Consider the following 17129-nt stretch of genomic DNA (forward strand, 5'->3'; position numbering starts at 1 on the left):
CCGTCTGAATTCACCATAGGTGCTCCACCATCTTAATCAGCATGTTCAATACACAGGCACTTGTTTCTGAGAAAAAAAAATTACCCTGTAGTATAATAATAACGTTATTATTATACTATAGGGTAAAATTTTTTTTCTCAGAAACAAGTGCCAGTGGTTCAATACTGTAGATATACAATATTGTTTCTAAAGGAATGGATGAAATATTTCTATGTACACTGATTGAAATGGGGAATGCCTATGGAAGGCATAAAGAAAAAGAAACAAAAATACTTGAAGATTAATGATGAAACAAAAAAGGTATTAGAAAATGGAATTATTTTACTTCTCTCTGTACCACTGTACTGTATACACAAGCAAATTATATTTCAAAATTAATTATTCTTCACAATCAAAGTTCATATTTGAATAAACTATAATAAAAGATAATGAAGAAAGGGAAAGAAACTCATGAAATTTCAGTATTTACTCTGTATTTACTATTGGACCGAAAAGTCCTGGTGTTGTTTTGTAACACTGGTGGCGAAACAATATGAAACCGTACAATACACTCGGCACACCTCGATCTATCTCATCTAAACTAAGAAATCGTCTGAGATTTGCCGAATGCGTGCAATAGTAAACAAAGTTTCACGTGAATGCCAACATCACCAAGCCAATTTGATCGGTGTTATTCAACATTCTTTATCTTTTTGGTATCACAAAAATGACGTCAAGAAGAGCACTTCACTTTGTTTTTAAGATAGGTAACCGAACTGAGACAGCGAGGTTCCTTCGAAATGCATTAGGAATGAAAGTATGTGTGACGTATTTCGAATTTACTCATCATAATATGGTTTGTCTTCTAGAGCAAAAAGAGGCTTACATTATGCAAAATATGGTGGCATGTAGTTCTGCCAACACTTCTTAGATAATTATGTTGCATTTCGGATCTTATAATAGTAAAAAAAGTCGACTTGTCAGATAATTATATTTACTATTTGAACACCTGTAATATATATGTAGACCTAATAAGTGTAAATCGACTTGTCAGACATGTATTATGATGACAGTGAGTGGTAAAACAAGTTTTGTTACAAATTTTGGGTTCCTAAATCTCTGACAACTGACAAGAGGGTATAAAGAAATGACAAGTTGAAAGAAATATGTAACAAGATGACGACATAAATCTGACTTTAACAGGTCAGGTACAATCGCTGGATTTAGCTGTGTAGCTTGATTTATGTACATAGCTTTATTGACCTACCTGAACAGCTGAAGAAGGTTTATTTAGCTATTCAACCATACATTTGTCTTAAATGGGCATTTGTACTAAAAGTTGCACTTGGGTGCAGCAATAATTCAACTTTGAACTCATTGTGATCTGAATTAAAGAAATTCACAAAAACACTTGCAAATATATTGCTCTTTTTGTGCAAATGCAGTCAAAGTTCTAAAAGTTTTGGGGCCATGTATAACTGTTTATGTGTAACCAAGCAGCTACTTTGTAAATGGAATAAGAAAGAAAACAGGTCTGGCTAACATGATGATTGATTTTTAATAATTCAGCACAATTAATGTAAAGCAATCACACTTATCCATGTTTCATCTTACACAAGGTGTCATACAGTTACTCAAACAATAGAAATGCATGTTTTCCTTAAAACTGCTCAAAAGCAGCAATGTTTTAACTAATTTTGCTCTGGGTTGTTTTTATGGAACTACACAGTACACATATAGGTTTGCAATTCTATAATATGTGACTTTTTATCTGTTTTACATAAAATGCATAATTGAATAAAGGTAGCTAAATAAACCTACTTCAGGTAGGTAAATAAAACTATGTAGGTTAAGCAAGCTACGCAGGTAAATGTAATGATTGTACTGGACCTGTTTAAAATGTGACAATTAAGTTAACATAATTTTCTGACAAGTAGTGACAGAACTGTGCCAACATAGCAAAACTATTATAAAGGAACAGGAAGGTAGCGTTGAATGGGGGAGCAAACATTTTTCTTCTCTTTATTTTTTGCTTGTCAAGATTTTTTGGATGAGTAATTAAGCTGTTACAGTATACCCCTTAAGAATCTAACAATGAAGTTAGTCCTCTAATATTCATAAATTGCAGTGGACTATTTTATGTACTAAAAAGTAAAAAAAGATAGAATGCTTTTTCAAAACATACTAGTATATATAACTATCTGGCAAATTCACATGATTGTATCTGTTGTTATTTTAATTCCAGTTTTTACGACATGAAGAGTTTGAAAAAGGATGTGATGCTGCATGTAATGGGTAAGTATAGTTAATGATGCTGGTAACGAAGGTGAATGAAAAAGAATCATGTAGTAATGAAATTTATCTCATACGTGTGGTGTATATTACCCGTGTGATAAACCTTTGCTACATCACACGGGTCATGCTATATCAAATACTTCCGGTCAGAACTACTTTTGACACAGCCCCTCGCTTCAACGCTTTAGTGACCTATTTTCGAAGATTTGCTAGTACTTTCAACATAATTATATCAACTACAAAAAGTGATTTAAATGGATTTTGTCAAAGACCTCAATTACTTACAAATATGAAAGAAAACACATAACTGCGTAGCATAGGCGTCGGAACCCGGGCTATTAGGGGGGCTTAGCCCCCTCCCCCCCAAACTCTTTTTACAAAGTTATACATAACTGTAACCAAAAGACCTTTTTTTTCTTGTTTGCCAAGATTTTTGATAAGTTTAGCCCCATTCAAACTTTCAATTTGCTTTGTGTAGTTTATAAAACTGCAAATTACATTAACCATCAACGAGTTCATCCTGACGACGCGATGGAAACAGATCGTACTGGTTGTGCAAATTGTGTTTATATACAAGACCTTACTGAAATAATGTTTCATAAGACTTTGATTCCACCATCAGTAAGCCTCCTTATTCACTATTTTCAATCCCTAATCATTATGCTGGTTCCTTGTTCGAGTCAATTCAAACTAACGTGCATTCGCAACTTTGTGTATGTCAACAAACTTGATAATTCAAGTCTTCTGATCAGTATTTCTATTTAATCAAATGAATAAGCTCTAAGAAAAATTATTTAGAGCTAAAAAATCATTTCAAGGTTTATTTCAGTGATACTTTACATTAAAACAGTTAGATCTATCTCAGAAATGACGTACTAAATTGTATTGCGCAAGGTCACAATAACCGGATAACACAACGTTGCATCATCCTTTTTAATCTTTGAAAAAAAATCAATTACTTAAATTCGGGTTATATAAGGGACTGTCTCAAAAGCTTCATAATATAAATCAAATTGTATGAGATAAATAAAACATCTATAATTGTGTGATTTTATATTTGCTTTATCCAACTCGTTGAAATGGTTATATTCGCTCGGCAAGCCTCGTGAATATATACACCATTTCAACTCGTTGGATAAAGCAAATATAAAATCACACAATATAGATATCCTCTATATATCTCACTGAATTTCACTGATTTTTGTGCAGGCCATATGATGGTAAATGGAGCAAGTCAATGGTTGGGTATGGACCAGAGGACAATCACTTTGTTGTAGAGCTAACCTATAACTATGGCATTGGAACTTATCAGATGGGCAATGATTTTAAGGTCAGTCAATCAAAGTTGAATCGTTCAAACAGTTATTTAGTCTTTAAAATATGGTTTTAATTTTAATTTGATTTGATTTGCAAACATGAAGCTCAGGTGAAATATGGATAGCTATTACATTGTAATATGAGCTAAGTTCTATTGATTTATGTACCTATAATCACAAATTCATAAATATTGTGAGTGATATGATGCTTGATCATCTTACTATAGTATTTAATTAAAATGGCTCCAAGTATTCAAAAAAAAAATACCAGACTCTGAGACTAACTTGGGTTAATGTTGAACTTTAACCCAAGTTGTTCTGGACAACTGATACATTCCCTGTATGTTTTGAAATTTATTTATAACAGCAGCCTGGGTCAGTCAAATTCTTTTCCATTGTAGTATTGTGTATTAAAGTTATTCCCCTTTACTCCCAAATTTTCCAGAATAAAGTGTCAACCATATCCATGTACACATAAAAGGTTTATTTCCAGTGGAAGCAATGTAGTACACAATCAATGTACAGTAAAACATGGTTATAGCGAACATGATTATAATGAATTGACGCTTACAGTGAAGCGATTTTATTCCCCATGACTGTACATGTATTACATGTTGTAAACTTGAGGGATATAATGAATAACACTTATAACAAAGCAAAATCGCCCTTCTTTGGCACTTCATTATGAACATGTTGTAATGTAACAGTTTTATTGAAAGTCATTACAATTTACTGTGAAACACACTTAGAACGAAGTGCCAGGGACGTGTGATATTTCTTCGTTATAAGGGTAATTCGTTATATCCGTCAAGTTTACAACATGTATTAAAGTCTCAGAGAATGAAAGTGACTTCGCTGTCAGTGTCAATTCATTATAAGTTTATTCGCTATAACCGTGTTTTACTGTAAATGTTTCATTAATAATTTGATAGCATCATTTGAGGAAAAAACATATCTGACATAAATGTTTACAGGTTGTACCAATTATATGTCAAATGCTGGTATGTCATAAGTAACAATCTTTTAGGGTATCACAATACATTCCAAAAATATCCTGGAAAATGCCAAACAAAATGGCTACTCTGTCACACAAGAGGGAGGCCAAAATATTCTCACATCACCAGATGGTTACCAGTTCATCATAGAGGACAAGGAATCCAATGGAGGTCAGTGGCTGGGTGTAGTTAAGATTGGACTGTAACAGGGTGGGAGAAATAATGATGGGCCAGACAGGATTTGAACCCAGGCCCCCTGAATCTGAAGTCTTAGCTGTACCAATTGATCTGTCTGGTGCAGGTTATTGAATAAGTCTGAGTATGTTACAATGTACTTAACGATCTCTGATCCTCAATAACTCTAAATTATCCAGAATTTTTCATTCATACCATAAAAATGCTTTTTATATAGACAAATTTAATTAGTTTTGAAATGTTAATATTATGCTAAGCCCTTCAACGAACTCATTGGCTTAGTGGCTCCATGGAGATCTATGACGTAAAGGTAAAGGGGTGTGAGCCACCGATGCACTGGTACAACCTTTTTTACTAATTTGATTTCAACTTGTATATGTTATTTATTCCATCATATTCATCGTGGCCAAAATTGCAATAACCTCGTAAAACGCATGGATAACCATCCAAAAATTTCTTTATATTTCATTTATAAAATTTGAAGGATGAATAACATGTTTATGATGAAAAAATACTTTGAGGCTGAGGATCCGAGAACCTTAATGTTTAAAATAGTATAAAAATTATATCTGGATATGGTGCAAGAGCTTCTTAAAGTTTAATATAAAGAAAAAACAATCATATTTTCATGTTTTGAGTAATAGCTATAAACCATTTCCGTGTCTTTATAGATACACATATGTTTTATTAAATAGGTTATGATAAAAAAAATGTGTACATTGTAGTAATAGACATGTTTAGTTCTATATTTTATCGAGATATCTTTACAATATGATATTCATTATTCAATCAATTTATAATATTTGGACCAGATATAACCAATCTGGTTAAAATTGATGCAAACAGCATAAGATTCATCAAATACTTATGCAGATTATGGTGAGGCAAGCATGTGATCTCATCAATCTGTGGACGAATATACATATAAGTCTCAAAATTGGAGAAATTTCAGGAATTTTTTTCATCAATCCGTTTACTCTAATTGCTACTGCATGAAAACATCTGTAATTGACAACAAACTTAAACTCAACTATGTATGTAGGTTTGTTTTAGTGTTTAAGTTAAAATCATACCTGATAAGGTACAAGGGAGTTGTCAATTTTCTGTACAAGCTAGTATATTATACTTAGGTTGAGATACTGCTCAATTTCCAAGAATTAGAAATTTAATTTATAGAATTTCTGAGTTCTTGAATCTTTCAGATAAAATAATATAAGCAAAACAGTAACTTCGTCATTTATTTTCTAGATCCAGTAAAGAAAGTCGCATTAGCCTGTTCAGATCTGAAGAAATCTGTTGGTATGGAACCTTTGCATTATTATGTGAATTATTAAATTGAAATACATGTATTTCAAGATTGATAAAATATTTTTTTCCATAAAAACTAATGTAGATTAGTTAACACTGTATAAAAAAAAATTTAACACTTAAAATGTTTCCCTGTACAATCACGCATGCTTATTAAAGTAAAGTATACAAAACTGAGTATTTTGATAAAATTTAAATTTCCTCCAGGCATTTTTGGTACAGAAGTCAATTGCTCTGCAGAGCTTTTTAAATTCAAATGATCTGATAGTTGCCAGTTTTTATTCCTAAAATTAAAAAAACAAAAAACATACAAATCAATTTGGTTAATTGAATGGCAGTTTTAGAAGCAGTCACTCACAGACCTTTCTGTCTGTCTGGATTTACCTTGATAAACTTTACCCGGCCACTTTTATCAGTAAATTAATTATGTTGGGAGGATTAAAAAAAACAAAAAACTGTCATTTACTTTCTACTTCAGATTTTTAAATGATTTAATTCAAGTGGCACTCCACATAAGATCAGTGAAAATCGCTTTTGATGCACTGGGAAAAGGAACTCTACCTTATTTTTAATTTTTGAAGATTTTTGGTCAAATTTATGTGACATGAAGATTTACTCCCAGGACGACAAGTCTGCAGTGCTTGGATATGGGGACAATCAGGTACAAATGATAGGAAATGGCGTGACTCATTTTGGTTTCAATGAAAATTGTAATAGCTAGTAGCTCTGTGATGATCAAGTTGAGAATTCATGTAGATTAAAATAAACAAAATTAAGGTCACCCGTGTCACTCAAATACCCTTTTGCTATTGGTCTTCACGCGTTGTGAATTGTCGGTCATCAGTGAACAGTTTTGACAGTCTTAGCTTCTCTTTTGAATCTACTGAGCCAATTTACTGAGTGTGTGTTTGTGTCTAGGGGGTGGGTGCAAATGAATAAGGGTTATTTAAATGCTTTAAATCTCATTTTCCTCTCTGTAATTGAATGGAAATTATATGCATATTTAGAAAGGTCATAGAGTTGTGCACAAATGCCTCCAGAATAAGTCTAAATGCAAATAAGAGACTCCCTAACATGTTTGACAAAGCACTATTGTACTCAGGTGACTGTGAAAGCCTGTGGGCCTCTTGTTTGATTATTACCTTATTCCTTTTATGTAATGAGACTTTACAATCTCTTAAGCTTTTTTGGTCACCTGACCAGAGTCACTAGTTGCAGATAATCTATCACTGTTCGTGGTTTTCAGTTGTCAAATTTTAACTGTCCACATTCGAAAATTTTAAGCAACTTCTTGGCCAATCTTGACTTTTGAAATGTAGCAACTGTAAGATTGGGAAATTTATCACCCACCTTTCCTAGAGGCCATGGGAAAAGTTGTTTAGAACTAAGTTATGCAATCTTTTAAATCATTCTTTGCTCCTTAAAATCTAGATGACAAAGTGGTTATATAAGGGTTGTTGTATATGATGAGTAAGGAGACCTTTGCCCCAGACTGATTAAGCCTCTATCAAACTTTTAAGCCAGATGTGGATTTCTGGAGCTAAAAGCAGTACTATATTGACCATACATAGATATTATTTATTTATTTGTTTATTTCAAAGCAAATTTTTCTATACTTCTGAATGGGCATTAAGCCAGACAAAAAACATCAAAAACCCACAAAAGGTACTTTGATGATTAAGAGAGGATTACTTGAATTCAGAAGTGATGTATGCTACAATGCGACATCCCAAAGTTAAATGGTCAGTTGATCATGGATTGGTTCAAGTGCAAAATCTCATTCATGATTGAAGTAGAGGAAATAAGCAGAATCATTACTCTTACCACACTTGAAGTCTAACAAATACTAGTAAACACTGTCAGATAAAATATACATGATTAAATAGTGTGTATTAAAAATATAATAAAATGCTGTATTAAATATAACAGCATAATAAAACACTGTTTTTTATGTATTTTAGTGTAAGTTGGAGTTGATTGACATTGGTACCAAAGTGGAGCATGCCAAAGCTTTTGGGCGAATAGCCTTCTCCTGTCCAAGAACCCAGGTAGCTTTTCAGTTTGATCCTTTTCACCACAGGCTATACATGTGCGTTTGTATGAAATGAATTTATTTAAAAATGTTGGTTCCAAGTTGTAACAAAATATGTCAATCAGAAAATAAATCAGTTTTTATTTGGCCTATCAGTTACCAGACATTCAAGAAAAGATGAAGTCTGCCAATCAGACCATTCTGACCCCGTTGGTCAGCCTGGACACCCCGGGGAAGGCGACTGTGGAAGTGGTCATTCTGGCAGACCCAGTAAGTAACTAGTCTGGTCACTGGAACTTACCAGTACCGAGTACTTAGATCATCAGCACAGTAATTAACTTCAAATTCACCCTGATTTCAACAAAAATAATAATCAGAGAGGGCCACATTATTGCAGCTATACTAAGAACTTCTTTTAATATAAAACAGGCTACATTCTTGCCTTTATCTGTCTGATAATCTTATCTTGTAAGTTTTCATTCTGTATACCAAATAAGTTATTTCTCTATTTCATGGAATACATCTGTTTGGATTTTTTCCAATAAGAATAAAAATGTGTCACAAACTGTTCCAATCTATCAATTGTTGTTTGCATTCCTCTCTAGAATATTTTGTCAATATCCATATATCCAGATATAATCAAAGTTAGTGAAAGGCTTTATGTTTTGAGTGGCTAACAGTGAAGAATATTTTTTGGCGTCATTTAGTCATAAATCATTTTTTGATTTGATGTATGAAATCCTTTTTTTTAATCAATGAATAGGACGGCCATGAGATATGTTTTGTTGGAGATGAAGCATTCCGGGAACTCTCACAAGTGGATCCTAAGGCTGACCTACTTCTAGATCAGGTTTGTTTTGTTGAAAACAATTTTTTTTTTGGGGGGGGGGGGGGGGGCCAAGATAGGACGGATTTTTGTTGTTGACAGTCAGATTAATACTCTTCAGCCCCAAAATCTCATATCACTGCAATAATAATGATTTTGTATTTTTATAATAATGACTATTATTTTATTCCACATATCATCTAATAAATTTCACTGTTGTCATGTTTTGCTGAAAAAAAGTGTTTAAGGTACTTCACTACACCGAGACATATACTTTTTAAGACACTACGTCACAAGATGGCGATTTAAATGTTTTGTTAAATTGTTTGTATCAATCGATTCAGATGTATATCGTCATAGCTCAGTGGTTAAAGTATCAGGCATGTGAACCCCAGGTCATGAGTTCGAATCCACCTGGGGCTTTTGTTTATGTTTACTGAATGAAATTTTTGAAAATATCATTTTTTAACTAAAATTGCATATTTTTTCGCCTATTTGACATAAATACTTCTTATCTATCATGCTTTCTATCATAATCAAGTAATTTTCTGCTGATTTGAGAAACTTTTTCAAGGTGTAGTGAGGCACCTTAAATGACAAGGGATATGTCACTCCAAAATTGATCTATTCAATTGTGGCAGAAAATGTTCTTGTGGTAATATGGATCTATTGTCAGTTTTGTTTTTTTTAAATATGAAGGAGAAACATTTATTTCCCTAATGCTTATTGCATTTATTCTTATTTTAAGTATCAAGTTTGATACCATATATATATATATGAATACATTGTATTACAAAGTACATTATATAAACATATTAAATCAGCAATGACTGTGTTTATATGATGTATGTACTACAAAAATTCTCTTCATATGAGTTTCATGTAAAAAGAAAAAAATGTGAATGAAAATTAAATTTTTTTGTTTTTCATGCAGATAAGTCACATTTGACAGTGTCAACATATCTTTAATAATGACCATATTTTTTGAATTGAGCTAAAATCTGTAGAAAGCAAAATTTTGTGTATTTGTATCTACATGTGTATAATTACAAGAAAAAGTTGCATGTTACCATCTTACTCATTACTAGAAAGTTATATACCTAAATTTTCAACATATTATCTAGTATTTGATGTTGATTTTCAGGCAATAGCAGCAGATAAAAGTGATGAATGGTTTACAAAGAAAGGCATCCCTAAGGCTGCAGCATAGCACCTGTTAGTGGTGACAGTTCTGTGGCATTCTGATTTGTCAAGCACTATTCTCCACATAATCTACTCAATTACCTTTATTTGTGCACATTTTCTGTAGATTTGTATATTAACTGCAGGTAGTTTGTCAATAATCAAGAATATGTCTGCTGAAATGTGTGAAGTGCTGCAGGTTGGCTGGCTGCCATTCATATACATTAATATATGTAGTTATCATTTACAAGTGTACGTAAATTCCCATGGTGAAAACTAACGTTTTATATCAAGGGTGAGTCGGTGCTCCGTTAATTTCATGGAATTGCTGCTTACTGTGAAATTTCCCCCTTTTTTATTGGCAAAAGGTTTCGTTATTTTCTGCATTATGAAGTTCTTTGAACAAGTTTTAAATACACATTAAATGAAAAGTGTTGAGTATAAATAAAGCATATTTATTTATCTTCTGAGTTTTTTTATCTTTTATATCTTTGGCCAAATAACTACATATAAATCACAATCTATTTTTGAAAAAAGAAGAAGCAAATTTACCATGCAATAAGCAATTTGCATGTCTTGAACTTTTGAAAACTGCCTTCAAACGTGAAACATTGTAATAAGTGACAATTTATAATTCAGCCAGACATCAATGATATTAACAATGCTGGATGATGCCTTCTTTATTATCAATTTAATTACTTAATTTTCCTAGAGACCCATTGCTTGAATTCGTGTTTGAGATCATTTTCGTAGCTGAAAAAAGTTCGCGAATTCAAGCGAAACTTTTGTGAATATAAATAAAGGTTTCGTGTTAATTTGTGAAAAAATTCATTTTTTTTACCTTCGAAAATAAGAGTAATGGTATGAATCGTTTCGTGATTGAGAGAAACGGCTCAAGTATTTCCAACTTCCAAATACTTAGCTCGAAGTAACTCAGTTGGGAGGGTTGGCTATCCCTCTACACAACCTTGTAGTATTGATCGTACGTAATTAACTTACTTAAACTCACTTTGAATGAAAACTTAGAAGATATTGAAGTCCATATGGGACTATAAAACATGCTGACTTTTTGGGAGTCGTGCGTTATTATATATTGTAGCGATCATTGCAGACATCATTTACATAACCTGCATCAGTGGGCTACATGTACACATCTGATGTTGTAACACATTGTAATAATATATCAAAGCCAGTCTCCCCCGTTCAAAGTATCTGTAGTCTCCATGTTTGTTTAAGAAACAGACTCTATATTTCCTTGAGGTGTTTTGGATTAATTTTTTTCTTCAAATTCTTTCGCCCTCAAAGATCACAAGTAGGTGATGGGTCATATATGAAAACAACCATGTTACTTCTACGCATTTATTTCATTGTATATTATGCAGAAAATGCAAAGTAATCTTCATCGAATGAATCCACAATGGCATGTAATATATAGATTTGACAGACAAATAATTTAGAATGATGAAGGCACAGGGTGTGTGCTCTAGGCCTTCTGGAATTTGATGACAGCAGACACTCCATTGATGGTCATCGTCTGCAACATAGAAAACAAAATTAGAATCGGAAAATGAAACAAAAAAATCTGATTAAAATCAGATTATTTGATCCACTCACGTAGATCGCTACATACGGATAATTTTTGTGTAAAGATACCTAAGCAATGCAATAGATATGATTTTAAACCGATTGCCGAAAAAAAATCCCAACATGTGCCTTAAGGTGCACAGAACCTCTGGTAGGGACAATAACTCTCTTTTTGATAAGTGACCATTCTTGAATTGTCGATTAAGGCAAAAATGCTAAATTTCCCACAAAAAATCTTGCTGATATTGTGTGAATTCCAGTCTATGATTCTAATCTATTGAAAAATTAGGATATCCGGAATAGAAGATGAATGTGCATTTACACTGACCCCGACTGTTCTACTTACAGACAGGAGCTGGCCGTTCTCAACCTTCCTTGTGATGGTCACAACTATGTCCCCCGCCTTCTGCGTCTCGGTCATTTCTTCGCCATTCAAAGCGACGGTGCACTGAAAAGATATTTTAAAAATAGTTTTTAAATTTCATATTTTCCCACCATTTATCCCATTTTCCCTCAAATTAAACTTAAACCAGATATTTCTGTTACAATCATTCTAAGTATTCTCAGAACGGTGCATAAGAGTGATGTAATCTAATGCTACTCTGAAATGGTCTCAGCGATAGGATGCGTCGAAACATTCATAGATGTGAAGCTTACTGATAATCCTTGGCTTGTAATACTTTGAGCCATCTTCTCTAGCCATGGGTCCAATTCATTTATTTTAATCCTCTAATTCTGATATATCAGAATAAACGAATTAAACCATTGGTTAGCGAAGATGACTCGGAACAGCAATGAAGGGTATCATACTTACAAAACGCGACAACATTCAATGGTAGCAAATATCAGAACACTTACAGCAATTTCCCTCCCTCCCCTTTACCTTCAGAGGCTGGCCTGTCAGAGACACGGAGTCGAACTCCTCCCCGATCTTAAACGTGGAGTCTTTGACTTTCTCTCCGACCACTGTTTTGATCGTCCACGAGTCGCCGGAGTTGCTGATCTCCATATTGGGCTGGTTTTTACGAGCAATCTCTCGTAAATTTTCTGGAACGCCTGATAAAAAAACCAACTAAGTATCAGATGCTGCCATATATGATACGCTTAATTTGTAACTAATTCTGTAAAGCATATTTAATTTATAAGCACTATTTCGTAAAATAAAGAGAAATAGAACCATTATAACAGGAGCTTGGACTTCGGGTAGTTGTGTCAAACAGCAATGTGACGTATTGTCCTTTCCGATATATTTTATTTTATCAAATAAAACATACAACATGACAAGAAGTCATGTTGTATGTTTTATTTGATAAAATAAAATATATCGGAAAGGACAGTATGCCTGTCTATTTCTTTGCTGCCCACTCAGTAAATGCTCATTGAAATCAACACGATTTGTCTGGCTTCTGAGCTAAGACTACGCAATCGGTGCATATTTCACTTGAATCCAGCGTCATTTTTAACATGTTTTGACGCAAGAAATGATAGCTACGTCCTACGGAAAGTCCAAGGCCTTGTTAAAATGGTTCTAAGATTCGTAACAATGTGCATGTACTGTAAGTATATATTTAATTGTGTGTGGTCTGTACTCGTTCTTTAGAGAAAGCATTATTAAATAAGTTTAGCACAAAGATGGTTACTTTCAATGATCCATCATACCCGTGTATCCCTATTCCTTACTGTGTGCATGCATTTGGCGGTATCCTTTATAGTGATACGTCCTAGCTAGCTCAAAGGATTGTTTCGATGTTCAGATTATCTCACTCAACTTTAATTTTTGGGAGCTAGCTCAGGATTGCAATTTTTGATTTAGATTATTATAACTTATTATAATGAAAAAATGTTGATTAAGACAAACTATTCAAATGCCTACATAAAACTTTGGATTCCTCAAAAATCTCAATCCATTTAATAAAATTTGTTATAGTCATCTCTAGTCCGTTTGGCAATGCCACCAATTCAGTCGCAAATGTCGGTTAAATCGATCTTTGTTTATGGGTTAAAAAGGAATGAAATAGAATTACCTAACGTAGAAACGGCACGATAAAGTGCATGTTGTACAATGTTGTGTAAAGAAAAGTCCCAAAACAGCAACAGAACAGATAAGGCGACACTCCCCCCAGTAACCTGGCCCCGTGACTCACGACTGGGACAGTGTGCATATCCACCGGTAGCCTTGCTATTGATGAATTGCTTTATTTTACCTACACAACCTTAACAAGGTCCTTACAAGATCTAATGGGCATTAAAATTACTTAACTTTGTAAATATCACGACAGAGTGGCCGCGGATGCATACCGTAAAGATTGGGGATATACAGGATACGGGCGTCTAAATAATGATTGAAGACCCGAAGACACAAGGTTCGGGGATATAATAATGATTGAAAATACAAGGTTCGGGAATACAATAATCATTGAAGATACAAGGTTCGGGGATACAATAATCATTGAAGATACAAGGTTCGGGGATACAATAATCATTGAAGGTACAAGGTTCGGGGATACAATATAATCATTGAAAATACAAGGTTCGGGGATATAATAATGATTGAATATACAATTTTAGGTTCAGGGATATATTAATCATAAAGAAGATAAAATGTTCGGGAATACAATCATGCTCAAAGATTCAATGTTCGGGGATAAAATAATGTTCGAAGATGAAGATACACAAGTGTCAAAAAATACAATGATGCTCAAAGATTAATTAAGATGCAAAGTTCAGCGAAAACATTAATGCTCAAGGATGAAGATGCAGTGTTCGGGGATACAATAATGATCGAAGATACAGGGTTCAGGGATACAAAAATCTTTGAAGACATACAAGGATAGATAATGCAATTTAAATTAAAGATGCAGTTTTTGGTATACGATAATGATCAAGTTACAACGTTTGGTGATACAATGGTGATCGAATACTCAAGTATTGTCATGATTCTAAAATCGGGTTTACATACAATGATGATAAAGGACAAAAAGATTGGAGATATAATAATCATGCCACATCCTGAACCCCCCACCCGTATTATTCGCGCACGAAAATGCTCAAATATACGAAGTTCGGGAGTACTGAGTATAATGATGCTAAATCTTCAAGATACAAAGCAAGATTAAATGATGATCAAGATAGAAGGACGATGCTCGAGGATACTAAGCGCGTAGATACATTAACTGATTAATGATCGAGAATTTAAGGCTTATGGATAGGTACGACGCCCGAGGATACAACCGCAGACGCCCTCCATGCATGGAAGTGCGTAATAGTCGGGGTTACAATTCCTGGGAAATACAAAGCTTAGGTATATGATGCAGAGGTCTACGATGCTTTTTTGCAAAAAATTTCAATTTACATCTACCTAATAACCCGCGCGTATGATTGTGTTCATACAGGTACTGACAAACTGACTATTCCTTTAGACCTTTATCAAACGAACCGATCAACAAAAACGAATATTTAAGTACATTTACTCACGTTACACGGATAATGGAGCATAAAATATAGATTCCGAAGGAAACTTATTAATTAAAAATATTTAAAACAACGGAAAGCTTTCTTACAAATTGGTGGTTCATGCGAGCTGTAGAAAGTGGCGACCATTGAAGGAAAGAATTAGATTGCTGCTTTTATCGCACAAAATAAAATATTTTACTGTTTATGCAGCATGTCACTTTTTTTCTATTTCTCTCTCCCTCATAGTGTTCCATGCAATCGATTTAATGTGTTTCATCGATAGTTAAATACTTATAATATTAAGTAACTATTTTGTTTTTACCATGTCTCGGATATGCTCAGATTACAATGAGATTAGATTGCTGTGAACGCAACAAGGCCAGGACCTTGGAAAATCATCTTTCAATTAAATGATGAAAACAACACTCCACCGGGAAAACATCTGTTACTATTTCAAAGATCACAAGCAACGGGCAAAGCGCGATTCTCGGCAGCTAATATTCTAACTGTTGCCTGTGGTTCGTCACCGAGGACGCATCATAACACGAGTATTTGGTACATTTCTGTGTAATTACCGTAATTTCCATGGAGGTTTGATCTGGGGGGTTACAAGGTCGGGTCATGTTCCAAATATCCCAAACATTCCTACATTCCAGCCTCTCGATCACTATTTTGTTTATTTTGATGACCTCTGACGCTCGGCTACTGGGTTGGATCGAGGATGTTACAGGTGTTATATCATGGATGGGGAGAGGGAGAAGGCGAATGTCTTATTGTTTGGCATGGTCACTCGTCACTTCCAATGCGTTTACAAAGATTTAATGAGAAACACGATGTCGTGTCTCTGTTAAAATTATCATCATATGAGAGAGAGAGAGAGAGAGTAACATAAGATGGGTGACCGTGTCAACGTTTTGTGCCTGAAATAGGGCTAATGGTGGTTTTACCGCCCCAGGGTAAACTGGACAATTAGTCCTCTATAGCTGTCAGTTGCATATCAAATTTTGGACCCGGGAAATCAGCAACTTGCGTCCTTACCCATGGCTAGATTTTAAGCCTTTAAAGTACTTAATTACTTAGATAACATTGTTACATTAAAAGTTTAAAATTTATCAATTTAAACTTAACTATAACTGTTATAGTTAAGTTTAAATTGATAAATTTTAAACTTTTCATGTAACAATACTTAGTTCTTAGCTACTTATTACTTAGATAATTACACGTACTAATTTTTCTAAATAGAACTTAAGTTATATGAAAATTTTGAATTACAAACATCGGATTAACTTTCTCCTTCTTCGAAGAGTCCTACATTGCACATGCTACATTTTTATTAAATAAAATTTAAAGCAAAGAAATTTTAACGAAAAAAAAAATGTTCATACCTGAAGCTTCCATATACGGTTCCATGTTGTCGGAGGACACAAAGCTCCATTTTCCTACTAAGCTTGCCATGATCGTCTGCTGAAAAATCACTTCTGCTCTGCACCTTTCCTATGTAATCTGAGGGCCTCGCTACTGCATAAGACGGCGTTGTATAAATCACGGCACGGTGTAGTATTGCCGATAACGCATCGATTAAGAGGGCTAGATACTAGTCGCGGCAAGTTTTAGACTGAATTAATCTCCCAGAAGAAGAGGTTTATTGAAGAAATAAGGAATCATTTTTGGATGTATATCGGGATATAAATACGGGTTGGTCACGTGGTCAAATCCCATAAAGCCCGAAGTAGTGACCTAGGTTATCCATGCGCTACTTTGACATCTTGACCCATAATGATGTTATGCAGGAATATATAAGGGAAAACATTTGCAAGTGTAAATATATAAAGATAAAGGGAAACATGCAAATTTTAGAGTTTATGGCCAAAAGGATCATATGTAAAATTCAGATAAAATCTTATAGGTAATTTGTTAACCTGAGGCGGGTTAAAATGTTTAAATTCTGTTTTATTTATGTTTTT

The 17129-nt window shown here is 33.9% G+C and overlaps 2 protein-coding genes across 2 annotated transcripts; one reads left to right on the top strand and one right to left on the bottom strand.

Moving 5' to 3' along the window:
- Positions 1–592: 592 nt before the first annotated feature.
- Positions 593–10591, top strand: LOC128187230 (glyoxalase domain-containing protein 4-like). Its single transcript, XM_052857516.1, has 10 exons — positions 593–796; positions 2225–2274; positions 3484–3604; positions 4618–4756; positions 6029–6079; positions 6670–6749; positions 8050–8136; positions 8277–8390; positions 8884–8970; positions 10091–10591. The coding sequence occupies exons 1-10, from the start codon at positions 707–709 to the stop codon at positions 10154–10156; spliced, it is 885 nt and encodes a 294-aa protein (XP_052713476.1). The 5' UTR covers positions 593–706; the 3' UTR covers positions 10157–10591.
- Positions 10592–11473: 882 nt separating this feature from the next.
- On the bottom strand, positions 11474–16710 carry LOC128187236 (sodium/calcium exchanger regulatory protein 1-like). The gene is made up of 4 exons (XM_052857528.1): positions 16551–16710; positions 12596–12768; positions 12059–12160; positions 11474–11662 (listed from the first exon to the last, which is right to left on the bottom strand). Exons 1-4 carry the CDS (start codon positions 16618–16620, stop codon positions 11612–11614), a joined length of 396 nt encoding a protein of 131 aa, XP_052713488.1. The 5' UTR covers positions 16621–16710; the 3' UTR covers positions 11474–11611.
- Positions 16711–17129: the final 419 nt, after the last annotated feature.

The sequence above is a fragment of the Crassostrea angulata genome, chromosome 6 (genome assembly GCF_025612915.1).
Source record: "Crassostrea angulata isolate pt1a10 chromosome 6, ASM2561291v2, whole genome shotgun sequence".
NCBI classification, from domain to species: Eukaryota; Metazoa; Mollusca; class Bivalvia; order Ostreida; family Ostreidae; genus Magallana; species Magallana angulata.

Coding starts and splice junctions, on each gene's coding strand:
- LOC128187236 (XM_052857528.1), bottom strand. CDS start 16,620: ATGGCAAGCTTAGTAGGAAAATGGAGCTTTGTGTCCTCCGACAACATG. Junction 12,769..16,550: donor ACCGTATATGGAAGCTTCAG/GTATGAACATTT, acceptor TTTTTTTATCAG/GCGTTCCAGAAAATTTACGA. Junction 12,161..12,595: donor TGACAGGCCAGCCTCTGAAG/GTAAAGGGGAGG, acceptor ATATCTTTTCAG/TGCACCGTCGCTTTGAATGG.
- LOC128187230 (XM_052857516.1), top strand. CDS start 707: ATGACGTCAAGAAGAGCACTTCACTTTGTTTTTAAGATAGGTAACCGA. Junction 4,757..6,028: donor GGACAAGGAATCCAATGGAG/GTCAGTGGCTGG, acceptor TTTATTTTCTAG/ATCCAGTAAAGAAAGTCGCA. Junction 8,137..8,276: donor TCTCCTGTCCAAGAACCCAG/GTAGCTTTTCAG, acceptor TTGGCCTATCAG/TTACCAGACATTCAAGAAAA.